General features: G+C 35.5%; 3 protein-coding genes across 7 annotated transcripts; 1 reads left to right on the top strand and 2 right to left on the bottom strand.

Moving 5' to 3' along the window:
* Nucleotides 1-105: 105 nt before the first annotated feature.
* Nucleotides 106-1714, bottom strand: LOC132790844 (protein CLP1 homolog). Its single transcript, XM_060799572.1, has 4 exons — nucleotides 1542-1714; nucleotides 925-1477; nucleotides 358-865; nucleotides 106-295 (listed from the first exon to the last, which is right to left on the bottom strand). The coding sequence occupies exons 1-4, from the start codon at nucleotides 1638-1640 to the stop codon at nucleotides 178-180; spliced, it is 1278 nt and encodes a 425-aa protein (XP_060655555.1). The 5' UTR covers nucleotides 1641-1714; the 3' UTR covers nucleotides 106-177.
* A 256-nt stretch (nucleotides 1715-1970) lies between these two features.
* On the top strand, nucleotides 1971-3460 carry LOC132790847 (histone H3-like centromeric protein cid). Its single transcript, XM_060799579.1, has one exon. It carries the CDS (start codon nucleotides 2081-2083, stop codon nucleotides 2987-2989), a length of 909 nt encoding a protein of 302 aa, XP_060655562.1. The 5' UTR covers nucleotides 1971-2080; the 3' UTR covers nucleotides 2990-3460.
* Nucleotides 3461-3496: 36 nt separating this feature from the next.
* On the bottom strand, nucleotides 3497-14133 carry LOC132790845 (cholinephosphotransferase 1). Of its 5 annotated transcripts, XM_060799576.1 has the most exons (7): nucleotides 13755-14129; nucleotides 13355-13654; nucleotides 9663-9903; nucleotides 9432-9590; nucleotides 8399-8530; nucleotides 4654-4812; nucleotides 3497-4589 (listed from the first exon to the last, which is right to left on the bottom strand). In XM_060799576.1, exons 2-7 carry the CDS (start codon nucleotides 13576-13578, stop codon nucleotides 4239-4241), a joined length of 1266 nt encoding a protein of 421 aa, XP_060655559.1. In that variant the 5' UTR covers nucleotides 13579-13654; nucleotides 13755-14129; the 3' UTR covers nucleotides 3497-4238. The 5 variants fall into 5 exon arrangements, with proteins under 5 accessions (XP_060655559.1, XP_060655558.1, XP_060655557.1 ...); XM_060799575.1 differs by lacking the exon at nucleotides 8399-8530 and adding an exon at nucleotides 6643-6774 and having other exon boundaries at nucleotides 13355-14133; XM_060799574.1 differs by lacking the exon at nucleotides 8399-8530 and adding an exon at nucleotides 5742-5873 and having other exon boundaries at nucleotides 13355-14133.
* Nucleotides 14134-14715: the final 582 nt, after the last annotated feature.

Below are 14715 nucleotides of genomic sequence, written 5' to 3'. Positions count from 1 at the left end.
TTTACCGATATGTTTAAATAATCAGACCATGTTACTGCAATGTTAAACTCCATATGGTACTGTTAAGTTAGAAATAGATTTGTTTGAATAGTCATCGAAAAAATATAATCGTAATTATTATTTTTAATTTATTAACACCTATAAACAAAACTTAATTTATTCTTAACTAAGCACTTGCTAGGCATGATTGTCCATAAATTGCAACTCTGACCACAAAAGTATAGAATTTGGCGGTAACGGTCGAGGTTGTGGCGACAATAACATGACCGATTGTCGTTCCATGTCAACGTCAGTACTAAAATCGAACAGCTATAATTAATACATATGATTGCAAAATGTGTGCAGTGATATACTTACACACAACAAAATCCGGCCACATTAGTACCAATGACATCGTCATCATTGGATTCTGCAAAGCTGAGCGTAAGAATGTGATGCAAAAGTGCTTGCGTAGGCGTTACTGCTACAACCTTTGTTTTATTATCCTCTGCCTTCATTCCGATTGGCATACACGAATCGGGTAACGGAGGAGCGCCAATTTTGAACAATCGCAAGTCCTGAAACTTAACCTCAAACGAAAAGGGATAGAACGGCGTACGAAGATTGCCATAAAAGTATTCCTTAATCCGCTGCTCCCGAGATTCATGTCGCAGCCCCTTGCTACGCTCAACAACACCACCGCTTTTAGGCAACAACACCACGTGAACGTTGCTTGGAACATCACGCAATAAATCATTGTACAAGCGCTCCTGGTCCAAAACGAATATGGCACGAGCGCGATAAGCGCGCGCTGCGTGCAACAAATGCTTATAACCAGAGTCCTTCACCCATCCGCAGGTATTGACAATGATGCCGGAACTTTTGGCTGCAAAAAATAAGATTTAATCACAATTGCTGTAATGAAATTAAGCTACAATTACGTACTGCGCTTATTCGCATCCATTGACTGTAAGGTTACATCTGCCATTTTGGATACAACAGCATTGTACAGCACACTGTTGCCTCCCGGACTTTTGTGACCAAAATGATAGACCAGTGGTGCAGTCTTGGCGAATCCTTCCTCAATGCTGGCAGGCCGTTCAATCAGTATGGTAGCTATGTTCCCAGAAATCGATATAGCTCCCTGTCCCACATCAAGATCAGCGTAAAGCGGTCGACGTCCCACGCGCACTGCATAGTTCAATAGTATGCGACACAGTGTACTCTTGCCCACATCCATGGGACCAACAATCATGACAACTGGTCCGCGTCCATCGCGTTCCTCGGCCTCATTGCGAAATTGCTCCAAGGCTGCATGGCAATTGACATACTGAACCATTGGCGTTTCCTTGGACATGTAGCACACGTCCATTTTGCCAGAGACGAGCAACACGCAGCCTTGGTAGGTGAATATGGCCACTTTTGCACCCACGCCAAATTCATATTTCTTTTTCTTTACCAATTCGGTGCCAAAAAGTTCTGCAAAACCGCTAAGCAGCTGCAATATGAAAAATAAAAAGTAGTTTTTAATGCCGAAAATATATCCCTAGCAATTAACCGACCGTGACAAGAACTTTGGCATCTTTTTGTTCGATTTCAAAACGCAACTCGGAATCGGCCTCCAAAGTGTATTCTCTGCCTTGACTATTTTCCTCAGACATTGTAAATTTGTACTTAATAAATTTTTGTAAATAAATAACACGTCTTATCAAGTATCAGTGTTAAAAAGCGCTTTTTGTTGCCAATTTTAACTGTGCTAGAATTACTAAAAAGTAACGATATCAATAACGATAACGCTTAAGCGTGGTTGATTTAAAAATTAATATTGGATTTTAAATACAAAAATATATATATAGCTTTAATAATTAATATTCAGTATATGAAAATATTAATTATTAATTCGTGCATTTTGTACAATTGTATATCAGTTTATATATACTAACAAGTCCCTCTGTTACCGTGCTAGCATTTATTTTAATGTTGTGCAACACTGATCGAATGCAACTGTAGACAACATCAAGCAACGCTGTACACCAAAAAAAAGAGCGCGCACTAGAAAGATTAATTTTTCAAGTTGTTTACTTTCAAAATTTAGTTTAAAATGAGACCACAAAGATCTCCAATAAAAAGTAAAGCCAAAAAACCATCCAAACCAGATACCGACATTTCAGATGATGAAACTCAATTTCAATCACCGGATTTCAATGATGGTACTGACTATGGCCTGGAGTTCACCACAAGCCATATTTCACCTCTTCGGCATCCAAGCTCGACGCTACGCAAGGCTGATAAGAATCCGCAACACGATGCGGCAACATCCAACTCTGATGCGGATGAAGATTATTCGTCATCAGCACGCCCTAATCAGCAAATCCTAAGAAAGTCACCGCGCAAGTCTCATCGACGAGGTCAGAACGATCCGGAATCAAGCTACCATGAAGACCAGGAAAACCAGACGCCGACTAATACACCCACAAACCGACCGACCAATAAGCAAAAATCAAATAATTTTCCGCCGCCGCGTCACCATGCAAAGTCAGTCCCACAAAATTCCCAAATAACAAATAATGAGCCTGATGATGATGATGATGATGATACGGAGGAATCAAGCTATTTTGAGGAAACCCAGCCGTCACCCAAACCAGCCGTTAAGCAGTCGAATCAGCGAAAATCAATTGCCATGAATCGCAAGCGAAAGCAACCAAGGCCAGAGCGTCGGGATATTAAGATGAATCGTGAGATAATTCGATTGCGGAACATAACCGAGACTTTCTTGATACCGCGATTACCCTTTTCGCGTCTGGTGCGCGAGCTTCTCTTGCAACAGAACTCTGATGTGCACATGGTAACTATGGGTGCCCTGGAAGCTTTACAAACTGCATCCGAAATGTATTTGACGCAGCGTTTCGAAGATGCCTATTTGATGACCAAATTTCGAGGTCGTGTTACTCTTGAGGTGCGAGACTTGGCAGTCGTTGCATACTTCTGTAAATCCTATGGCGGTATCTAAGACTATCCATTAAGTTGACTCTTTTATTGTTCGCATAAGTACTGCTGTATATTAAAGCCCTTTACATCGTTATCCAAAAAGTTATGAAGGTATTTTACATGTTCAATATTAATTGTCTTTGTGCCATCGCTTGAATCTCAACAAACACAATAAGAGGCACGCGAAATACTTCATGTATTGGAAAAATAGATTCAATTAGAATTTGAATGTTATACTTTTGTTATATATAGTCATAGTAGCATTTATAACTTTGAAGAAATCTTTATAAATTTGAGAGTCGAAATAAAATTGTTTAACGATAAATTAAAAAATACCGCTTGTTGTCTCCAAAGTACATATGGTTTATTGTTCATTCATCGTTATTTTTTTAGAACATAAGTTCAACATTCAACAAGCCATAGATGTATTTACAAACTGCAAATAATTTTGTATAAGCCTAAGTCGAAATAAATTGTTAAACAATAAATTAAATAATGTGCATTTTTTCAATGAGTCCCCCATTTCGAATATCGCAAATATAACACCACTTTTATTGCGTATACAATACATTCTATGTTCTTTTCCATTAGCACTAGTAGTATGTACTTTGTATCAGTGAAGTTTCATAATATATGTAGTATCATAGCATTTAAATGATATAAATAGTTCATCAGTAGATCGACTCGGTAAAAACTAAATAATGAAACAAAAAGGAAACCCATGAAATTTAGTTGTTAACTTATGTTGACTTGGACAAAACATTCCCGACTTTTTCATTAGTTTAGCCAGTTGTGTTTACTTCGACTTAACCGTTAATTGAGCTGGGTTGCACACCAAAAAACATTGAAGTGGGATTGATTTTTGTAGTTTTTTTTTTTTGGCATTTGATTAGGGTTTGTTTTTCGTTTCGTGTTTTCTGTTTTGCACTAAATTACATTTAGTGCAGTAAAAAAATACTGCAGACTACATTATTGTAAGTTTACAATTTATACAATTATATAAAATATATTTATATATATATACATATACATATATAATATATATTAGCATATAATTGATATCGGTATGCCTCCAGTTCTCATTTCATTTTGGTTAACAACATTTTGTAAATTAATTATGCTATAATTTGTTTACTTTAACATTTAGACGGTAAATTTTGTTGGGTTGAGTTTTGTTTTTAAAAATTTGTTAAGCCTGCGCTAACGCCGTAAATATTTTGTAAAAGGAAACTAGTTAAATTAAATGTGAAACCGCCTTGCGACGCATCGCCCTAGTGCGCTTTGCTCTTTGATTTCCGGTGCGATGCACCTCCATTTTTATCGGCTCCAAAATTACTTTGGCTGCCCACCGAGGTTGTTGTTGTGGCGGTGCCGCTGCTGGCGGTCGAGGAGCTCTTTGGGCTGTACGGAATCCTGAACAGATCGATGCGCAGATGCTGGCATATCTCCAAACACACCTGAGAGCAGTAGCGTAACAGGTCTTGGGTGCCCCAGATGAGAGCAAACCAAAGCAACCAGATCTCAGGTATAATGCAGTTAAAGTACTGATTAAGGAACAATAGTGCAGGACCCAACAGTGACCAGTCCAGATACTCCATCTCTGCCTTGGTCATGTGTGCAATCTGAAATCGGAACGTCAAAGTAATGTTAACATTTAAGCATTCCATAGATGATGTGAATACTTACCACCAACTTGTTGGTAATCTTAGCTGCAACCATGCCGAAAGCCAATATGTAAACGGAAGCGTGCTCCGTGAAAATGTTCTCCGGCGACTTTTGTGCTATGATCAGTGCTGGCAGCACCACCAGAGTCAATGGTATGCTGGGCGATAGCACGCTGGTTCCCTTAATGGAGTGGAAGGAGTGTGGAAGATAAATCTATTAATTTCATGTTACACATTACGTCTCTGTTGCGAGCTTGCAAATTGTTATTGGTTACATAATACTGTGCATTTGTTGTTTACGAACAGAACACACACATATTTTTTTTTTGCAAATTCACAAACAGCACAACATTTTTGACCAAAAACAAAAATTCTTTTGGCTTTGTATATTTTACTTTGAAAATTGTTCAATGTTTTAATTACATGGACTAGCGCTAATTGTATTGTATGGATGGATGGATAGATATGTGGTAGGTAAGTGGATGATGTTGGGATTGAAAATGTAGTGTAGGGGTGTGTGTGCAGATCGTTTCAAATAGAAGACAATTAATGTTGGAAAACTACAACAAGACACAAAAAACAAGCAACGTTCATATACAAATCTTTAATAGTAGCAAACGCCAGATGATTCAACAATATCGTAAGCATTTAAGGCCACCAAACATATAAAACAGTTACCGTAAAAGTACAAGGGTCGTGTATGCTCGACTCATCAATGCCCTGTACCCAGTATAATTTATTTCACTATATAAAACTTAAGCTTTCTCATTAAATTCAGCAACATTTAGATGCAGTTTGTTATCAATTCTAAGAATTAATTAAAGATTTCGAGACAGATCACCGCAACATTAACAGACAAACAGACCACTCTTTACAATACAGGGTGCAGAGCATTATTAAAATATCTTTGGGTTGCCAAAGAACAAACACCCTTGTAGAAGAAATTCTACAATTATATTCAGTTTCTCTGCAAGGGTATAATTTTATTGAAACACCAACTACTACATTGTATTCCTATGCTACTTGTCTAGCCAGCAAATCAAATTCGCATATACATATCTGTGTATTGTGCCAAACTTTATAAACAAAATCAAAGAATGAAATTCTTACTGCAACCGATGATCCATTTTTGCCACAGCCCTCGTTTAAAATGGATTTTACGTAACGCAATGCTAAGCTCAAATCAATTCCGCTGGCTAAATAAAATGGCAAGCAACGTGTTTCACATTCAAGATATGGCACCTGATGAAAATTGTGAATTTGCGAAATTTTCGATTTCGTTTGACATTTATATATTTAGTTGGTTAAAAGAAAGAAGAATCACGCATTAATTTTAGATTTCAAAACATTTAGATATATTGTTCAAATAGAAAAAGAAATTAATTTCAGAAGTTTTCGATAGTAAGAATAATAATATAATGAAAATAATACTCGCATTCTAATTGTGTCAAAGCTCATCGCGCATGCTCTACAAAAAAGGAATAATCTAGTAATGTGGTGCACATTTACAAGAACTACAAACTTATACGTAGAAACTATTATTACCCATATTTAGTCTATTTTATAAATATATGTAAATGCATTTTTTAACTACACATCGATGTCCAAAATGCTTATTATATATATATATATTCGTCTAATTTAAATGAACTATACCAATGATAGTTTTATAAATGGATAAATGGAGGTGGGCCGAATGAAGTTAACCAAAATTTCATGCTGCCAAAGTGAATTGTTGTTATTCCGACTCCATCAATAAACTAAACACTTAAATGTTATTTCATTTGATCAGAGTTATTCAATTAGCAGAAAAACCAAATATTAGGAGCATAGATTAAATGGTTAAGGTCAGTTTTCCGTGTGCCAATGCGAGAGATCAACTTTTTAGTCAGTCCAACATATATTTGTATGTAGTATATATTTTTAGTATATTTTTTATAATTAGTAGAATGTTTAACATTTTTGGGTTTGCAACAACGCGATTGTTACGTATAAGGATAGCAATGCTTACAGCAACTGATGAGCCGTTTTTGCCACTGCCGCCTTCAATAAACATTTTGAGAAAATTGATTATATTCAATGTATAACCGAATGTAATAATTACTAATATTGCATAATTCCATGAAACGCCCACGATTGGTATCTATTGTAAAATGAGAAGAGATCACAGAACAAAACAAAAATAATAACAAATCAACAGAACATAACAGATTGTGAGGAAATTTCGAAAATAAAAATAACAAAATGATTGAAACAATATAAGCGGGTGAAATAATCGACTTAAGGGCGGTATCGATTCTTTTTCTCAAATCGACTATTTCGTTACGCTATCGATAGTTTCTTAATCGTTATAAGAAACTAAGTTTAAAATAACATTTTTGTTAGACTGACAGTTTAAATTAAAAAAAAAAAAAATAAATAAATATATATGTATGTTCTAGTCGAGAAAGCTCGAAAAAGCAGATACCATGTAGCCGGATTGTTACCGATTTTTAGAATGGTTAAATTGATATTTTTTGTATTTGCATTTGAGTGTGATAAAATATGGATTTTTAACAACTTGAAAGTGGTTCAGTATTATACCCAGACGTGGACATTAATAAATGAATATGATCATTAAGTAATAATCCATTCTCTTCGATTTAAAATGGATACATGGCATTAAATTAATATGAATAATGGAGGTCATCAAATTTACGTTTTAAGTAAAGACTTAGTCCTACAGAAGTAACAGTCTAATAGCTTAATCTAAAACCCAGAACCAATTAAATAATATATAAATATAAATTTTTGACACTAGGGCATATACATACATAGAAAGACATACATACGTAGATAAGACATAACAAAATAAATAAATAGTGGACTAAAATTATCTCAACGATGTCTTCTCAACGTTCCTTTTGAGCATTAACAACACGTTAAGGACATTCTGGATTATGAGAGCTCGCATCGAAGAGTGTAGAATCGAATTGCACATTAGAAGCCTTTAGATTTTAGGCATTTAACTATTTTAGAAGCATGCCCAGACAGAAGAAGTCAACATGAACAAGAATAGAAATTAAAATAGAATGTTATATGTTAAATCACATGGTGGGAAAGCAGCAGCTGGATCAGCCTATGAAGCAAGAGAACAACAACAACAACAACGATACAAGTTAATATAAATAAGTAAGTCTAAATGCTGTAGATAGTTAAAGGCAAGCAATTGGAATTGGATTGATAGAGAATTCGAAGGACCTGACATCACGCCACGCACCTACAAAACGCACAGTTCAAATGTATCAATTTCTTTCTTTATTTCTCAAAATTTGTTTGGTTAAAGTATTTTCCTTATCTAGAGCCAAAATAGTTTTTGTTGTGTGTCTTATTGATTATTGGATTGTGTATGTTTAATATGAGCATAGAAGAACACAAAGCGGTTATGAAGTTTTGAATTCAAATGTATTGGAAGGTTATTAATGAAATCAATTAAAAGAACCGTGTAAAATATATATAAAATTAAAAAAAAATGTATTTGATTTTTAATTTGCAACTTTATCAAAATTAAATTGAAATGGTTCATATACAAAATCAATCAAATCAAATTATATTTATTCAAAAAGTTGCTTTTCAAAATAATATAATCTAATTTGATCTTTTTAAGCAGGAAAAATGTAACTTCTTAACCCCTATGACATTCTTCTGTGTCTCGAATATAGTTTATCGCGTGTAAAGTGTTATTTAGTGTGTGTGTGTGTTGTGTTGTGTGTGTGTTTAGGACTTACAGCAACTGTGGAGCCATTCTTGCCAACACCACCGGCCACAACGACGGAAAATACATAGGTTAGGGAGAGCACACCACACACAATGGTCGTTACTGCTGGACCAGCCCAAAGCTCAATATTGCCAATGCCAACCTGTGTTTGTTTGTGTATATTTATTATATTGTGTGTGCACACATGTGTGTGTGTGTGTTTGTGTTTAAAATTGTTGTTTAGTGGGAGTTTAGGCATTTTTGTTTTGTGTAATGGCAAAGGCACGCAATTGTATATGTAATATAAAAGTAAAAGGTATTAGGACGATTACAATATATCTGCCTTAACATATGTAAGTGTATATAGAGATTAAGTACTCAGTTGTCCATCAACAGATATAATTTGGAATCTCAACGCCGAGACAGGCAACTAAGCCTCAAATAAAATGTAAATAATCAAAATCAAAATTACTTAAAATATGTTTAAAGGTTTTAAGATTTAATTAAATAAATAGATTCAAATATAAACTGTAGGGTCAAGAGTTTGTGAAATAATTTTCAATGATATTTTTGGGTTTCTATATCGAAGCTACACTCAAGCTGTCGAATTTCGATTTTTAGATGGTTCTTGTGAAGATTCGTGATAGCACTGACTATAAAAATGGAACGTAAAATAAACTTTTGATTATCTCATGCTAATTAACCAAATCGTAAAATGCAAACGCTGCAACCAAACTAAGAAACCAGCTCAGTAAATTGAAACAAGGGGCAGACAACTCGATTATAAATAGTTGACTAGCACTTTGAGCAGCAGTTCCTAGTGAATTGTTATATCATTAGCATCTACTTTTACTTAGAACAGAAGCTTAGCAGCTTTCAAATATGTTTAACTTAATCCTAAGTCAACACGTTGAACTGGAAATTGAGACTTGCATAATGAAAAATATAAATTTAGGCTAATTTAGAGTAAACTTAATAAAACAAAAGACGCATAACTTCTGAAATCAATATTGCATAAATAATTACGAAGGGATTGCTCGTTGAACTCCTAAACGCGGACTTACCTTGGTTAGCCAGATCTCGGGACCTAAAGCGGCCGATACCAAATGAATGGCGATAATGGAAAATTGCGCCTCAGTCACATCGATGCGGCCAAAACGCATTGTCCCGGAGACATAGGTCTGCCAGTGGGCACAATAGAACAACGCAATGGCGCAAAAGCACTGCAAGCAAATAGAAAGCATTTATGGACATCCATACATTTACAAAAATATTTTGAAGTGAGCATCACTCACCTGAAAGAATAACCAGTTGGGATAGTGGCCAAGTTGGCAAGATATGCAGGCCGATAGCGCGACAAATATAGTCGATATGGAGTCACAGCCATGGTCAAAGAGTTCGCCCAGCGGCGATGAGGTGTTGGTTCGACGCGCCTGCTTCCCATCAATTGAATCCAGACTCTGATAAATGAACAGACCGAGGGCACACAGAAAGCAGGTCCAGCGTGGCGGAGGCTCAACGCCATTTGGGCTATAGCTGTATACATACAAATAATATAGAAATTAATTGGAGGTCTCTTGTTCAAAGCTTAGCGTTACGAACATTCTAGCAAATTGGTTTAAATTCAATTGTTCAAAACAGTTGTACGGATTTTGTAACAAGACCTAAAAAACACATTTGAGAATACACAAAAAATATATTAAAAACTACTTACATAAAAAGAAAAATTTGGCAACCCTAAATTATTACACATATAGAAAAATTAAACAACGACGTCTAAGCACAAAATTAATACCCGGAACCACTTTAATGACAAATATTCTATATTATAGTGTTAAAGGTCAAGGCTGGACCTTTGAAATTCTCTTAAAAAAATTGGCTTTGAATTTGATTTGCAGAATGTACACTTCGATAAGGTTGACGTCAAGTGTAACGAACGCAGAATCGCGTGATGAGCTTATTTTAAAGCAATTGTTCCATGTCATCAAGTTTGTATTAAATTGAAATCCCTAGACAGCTGCTGGCTCTATAGTTTGCTGATAAAGCGACCTAAAATAGACAAGCCCAAAAGACAAGTAAAAATGTTCCAATAGAGAGAGTAAGCACGATTAGGAGGCACCGCATTAGCGGTACTCAATGTCTAAAGTACAAATACACAAGCTTAAAAAAACTCATGAAAAGGCACCGCACAGTGGGTAGCAATTGCACATTTTAATTTGAATTGTCAAAGGTCAACAAAAATATGGTTTTTCGTTTATATTATTTGTGTTAATAGCGTATATTTTGGTCGCGCTTTAATTGCAGAATTTGCTCACAAACAAGAAGATAAAACAGCAACTGTCGTCACGCTTTTTTCACAGTAGAAAACAAAGCCCCCATTAATTATAACTTGAAAAATGTTTCTTTGAAAGTTATAAAAAAAAGTTGAACATTTGAGAATATTTTACTTTCAGTAGTTAAAATAAATAAATGTCATCAAATTTTACACGACTGTTCACAGCCATGACTTTTTCTTCTTGCTCTTGAATTGTATTATTCTTGCTGTCACTTCACATTTTGTGATGCAAGTGTCTTCTTACTGCATATCTCGCAGTTTGTTTATCAACAAATTTCACAATTAAGATGCAAATTTTACGTCTCCAAGCTACAAAATGTGATGCGCCTAAAAAATTAGCATTCACTAGCAGAGCCGCAAACTGTGATTTATTCACAAATAAGTGCTCTAGAAGCCAGAAATATATTTCAGGCAATGGAGATTGATTGGACAGGATAATAAATACATGCCCCTTAAAGTCTTTTACTCACATCCAAATGATTTATTCTAGAAATTCGGCTCGTTAATCATATAAGCTTGACCATATGTATGTGTGTGAACAGTGGAACAAGTTGTGACCATTTTACATAAGGAAATCAATTAAATATGCAAATTTTCACTTAATTCAATCAAAGCAACGATCAATTGCAAACTGTATGGCGAATGTTGTACACGGAGGGTTAATTAAATTGAGCTATAAAGCTCTGTCGAACCATGTGAAACTAGAGAGTTCACATTGAATACGGTATTATTGGAAAGGTAAATAATAATAAGGGAGAAAACTAATGGAATAAAGATTGCCTAAAATGGGGTGAAAAGACTGTAAAATATTTGGTTTTGATGTAGCAACGCTTAGTTACGATCGTAAGATCAATAAATCTGTGAATTTGTATTTATTATTTATTCAAAGTTCTCAACTATCACATAATAAACACAGATCGCAGTTAGTTCTTCTGAAATCAGTGCAGACCCCCGCCACTCATCAAATTAGCGTTATCTGCATTGTTACGGGGGGAATAATCAGAATGCCCAACTGACTATGTAGACTATAATATATTAGAAATATTAGAAATTATTAGTAATGGGGTTGCGACGCTTCGTTCCGTACCGTTCCGTCACTATCTTATCGTCGGCACCCCGCCAACAACATGGCACTTGTACCGTTTTGTTATGACGCGATATAGCGGCGGCAACAGAACAGTTACGCATTATGAAACGACTCGCTGTCATCCGACTACAACTGCGAATGTATGGCCTGATTGAACGAGCCTAGCGAGACAAAAAAAAAAAAAAATTAAATTTCTACTTCGCTGGCAAGTTAAAATGTTGCATTTTATAGTAATAACTATGAAGAAATAACATACAGTTCCTTCTCCTTTCTTTTTTCATAGCACACTACATTTAAATTTAATAAACGTCGTAGCTACGTTATATTTTCCATTACCATATCTGCCATAAATTCCTGCCATTTATCGTGGTTTATTTGTTAATTTCACATGCCAAAGTTTCATCAGAAAACCGCATTCCTAAAATGGGCATAATTACGTCGGTATATTTAGCTATAACAACCGGTAACGCAAGTGTTCTTCTGTCTATCTATTGAGAAAGCGTACACAATTTCATAAGAAAATACTAAGCAATAGTACCAAAATAAAGACGAGTAACACTGCCGAAAATGATCGACTACGAGGCACCCTGTACCGATTAGTTTATAGTCTTTGTAGACTTTCAACATACACAATAAAGTTGTAAAATCTTCTCAGAAAATATTTGTTGTGCCCAATCGTTTAACAAGTATCTTCTGCTCTGCTGATCCGATTTCTAGTGTCTATAGATTATAAATTATTATATAGAACTTTATAGTATAGTGTAATGAAGATTTGCCTAAGTATATATATTTATTTAAGGAAGTTTAAATTTATTTGACTAAGAAAATAAAGATGATTTAAAAAAAACAGGCAGGTTATGTATAATTGTAAAATTTGAATATAATTAAGTTAAGAAATTACATTTTATATTCCTAGCTATTAAAATCTCTAAAATGAATACACTTACATAAATGGTCAGACTATATTATTTAAATTCCAATTAACGAAAAGAACAAAAAATCAATGTCAATCCTATATTTGTAATATTATAAAATACGATTATGTATAAAAAAAGAGAAATACCGCGCTTTGCTTGGTCGCAGGGTATAAAAATCTTTGTATATTCCAAGTATGAGGTTGCTGCAGTTACACACACATCTACAAAACACACTGTGAATATGAATGCAAAGAAAATGGCAAAAAGTGGGCTAGATTTATTTGTTTAGGGTCAAATTGCCGACACACTCATGCTTATGCATGAGTTTTTGAACGTAGACAAGCGCGTTCATTAGACTCCTAGCACTAGACACTTAGCACTATCATATGCATATATTTGAACGTATCTAAGTGACTATTAAGATACGTTGTTTCCTTGCGGAAATGTGCTTCGCGTATCACAGCACAAACAAAGCATATTCCAGGAATGCCTAGTTGCAAACACACGTTTCAAATTCAATTCTAAATTACACTTCAATTAGGAACATACATCAAGTCATGAGTGGTTGCCTACGCACACACAATTAAACCCAAACACAAACTGCGAGAAATGTGCTTTGATAAAAAGGCTTTACAAAATAAAACTTACCAAATTAATATCAACGTTGTCACAATGTTGAGTATTAGGCCGACGATTGTGATTAGATTGGGCGCCAGCCATAGCGGCGTTTGGGCAACCAACCAATTCCACCAGGGCTGCAGCAAAGGATCCAGCAAACTTGCGCTAAAGCATGAGTATTTATGTTCGCTAAGCTTGCGCAGCTGCTGTGGGCTGAGTATGTGACTTTGCTTATACGCCAAATATATCGGCATTTTCTGTAGAAGCGGGCGGCAGCAGGCGGCAAACGTGGAACCAATGAGAAAATAACACTTCAAGCACCTAGGACAGCTGCTTGAGGGCAAGTAATATTATATTACTACTTTTAGAACACACACACACACGCGCAATTTTGCAATTTTCACTCTTTCACTCCCGTGCATCAACGTACCTACGTGTACATATGTTTGTATGTGAGTGTTTGTGTGAATGTGTGTTGTGTCGACCGTAGGAATTTTTCGTAGTAGTTGTAACCGAGATTCTGTGGCTAATTTGATAATCTCTTTCAACACAAAACAAACACTCGCGCGACTCGGTCAAGGCTTGGTCTTACAATAAGAATACCTCTTTACGTATAATATCAATGCGCGTTTGTTTTGCACATGACGAATTTAGCAGAATTATTGCATTTAACTTTTTTTGTGCTCGTAATAATTCTGTTGCTGACTGACTGACATGCGTTCCGTCGTCGCTACGAATGCAATGTGACCACGCGTTATTCTCACAATTAGCTATTTTTCAAATATAATTAAAACTAGTATATTGTAAGTGTGACAACAACAACGAAAAAACGATAACATGAAAAGCAACACTGAACTGAAAGTTCAACTTATCGATTAAAGTGTTATTTTCACAAGTTTCCATTTTCTGCGCGGCAGGTCTTCAGCTGCGTAAGGTTGATACAACTATGTATGTTCTTTGAAATAGCAGTGCCGCAGAAGGGTCTTTTTTGCATATTCCATTTTATGAGTTGATCACTTACATACAAGAAACAGGCAAAAGACCCGTTAGATTTGCTCTCTTTTTGTGCTGTCTTTATGTTCTTCCACGAAAAGTGAGTTTAATTAAGTTTTTTATTATTATTTATATAGCAATCACTTATTTTCACTTTAGTGGGTAGAGGACCTCACTGCTCTAAGGAAGAAAGGGAAGAAATCGTTCAGCTTAGAAAGGAAGGCAAAACGTATAAAGAAAGACAAAGTTTCTTTAAATGTTCTGCCAAGATGGTTTCCCAATGCCATAAATTATGAATCGAAGCCTGAAAAACGAGGTGCGATACGCAAAACCACACTTGTAGAGGACCGACGCATAGTGCGTTTTAGCAAAGCTAATCCTTTTGCTTCCTCTAGGTA

Source organism: Drosophila nasuta, chromosome 3 (assembly GCF_023558535.2).
Source record: "Drosophila nasuta strain 15112-1781.00 chromosome 3, ASM2355853v1, whole genome shotgun sequence".
Taxonomy (NCBI): Eukaryota; Metazoa; Arthropoda; class Insecta; order Diptera; family Drosophilidae; genus Drosophila; species Drosophila nasuta.
The sequence above is the reverse complement of the archived record's forward strand: the minus strand, read 5'-3'. Positions and strand labels throughout refer to the sequence as shown.

Bases quoted from the DNA above. Each gene is read 5' to 3' on its own strand.
- LOC132790844 (XM_060799572.1), bottom strand. From the start codon at position 1,640: ATGTCTGAGGAAAATAGTCAAGGCAGAGAATACACTTTGGAGGCCGAT. The intron at 866-924 runs GTACGTAATTGT...TATTTTTTGCAG, and splicing joins AATGGATGCGAATAAGCGCA to CCAAAAGTTCCGGCATCATT. The intron at 296-357 runs GTAAGTATATCA...GTTCGATTTTAG, and splicing joins GTGGCCGGATTTTGTTGTGT to TACTGACGTTGACATGGAAC.
- LOC132790847 (XM_060799579.1), top strand. From the start codon at position 2,081: ATGAGACCACAAAGATCTCCAATAAAAAGTAAAGCCAAAAAACCATCC.
- LOC132790845 (XM_060799575.1), bottom strand. From the start codon at position 13,578: ATGCCGATATATTTGGCGTATAAGCAAAGTCACATACTCAGCCCACAG. The intron at 6,775-9,431 runs GTAAGTCCGCGT...ATTTTACAATAG, and splicing joins CCGAGATCTGGCTAACCAAG to ATACCAATCGTGGGCGTTTC. The intron at 4,590-4,653 runs GTAAGTATTCAC...TTCCGATTTCAG, and splicing joins AGATTACCAACAAGTTGGTG to ATTGCACACATGACCAAGGC.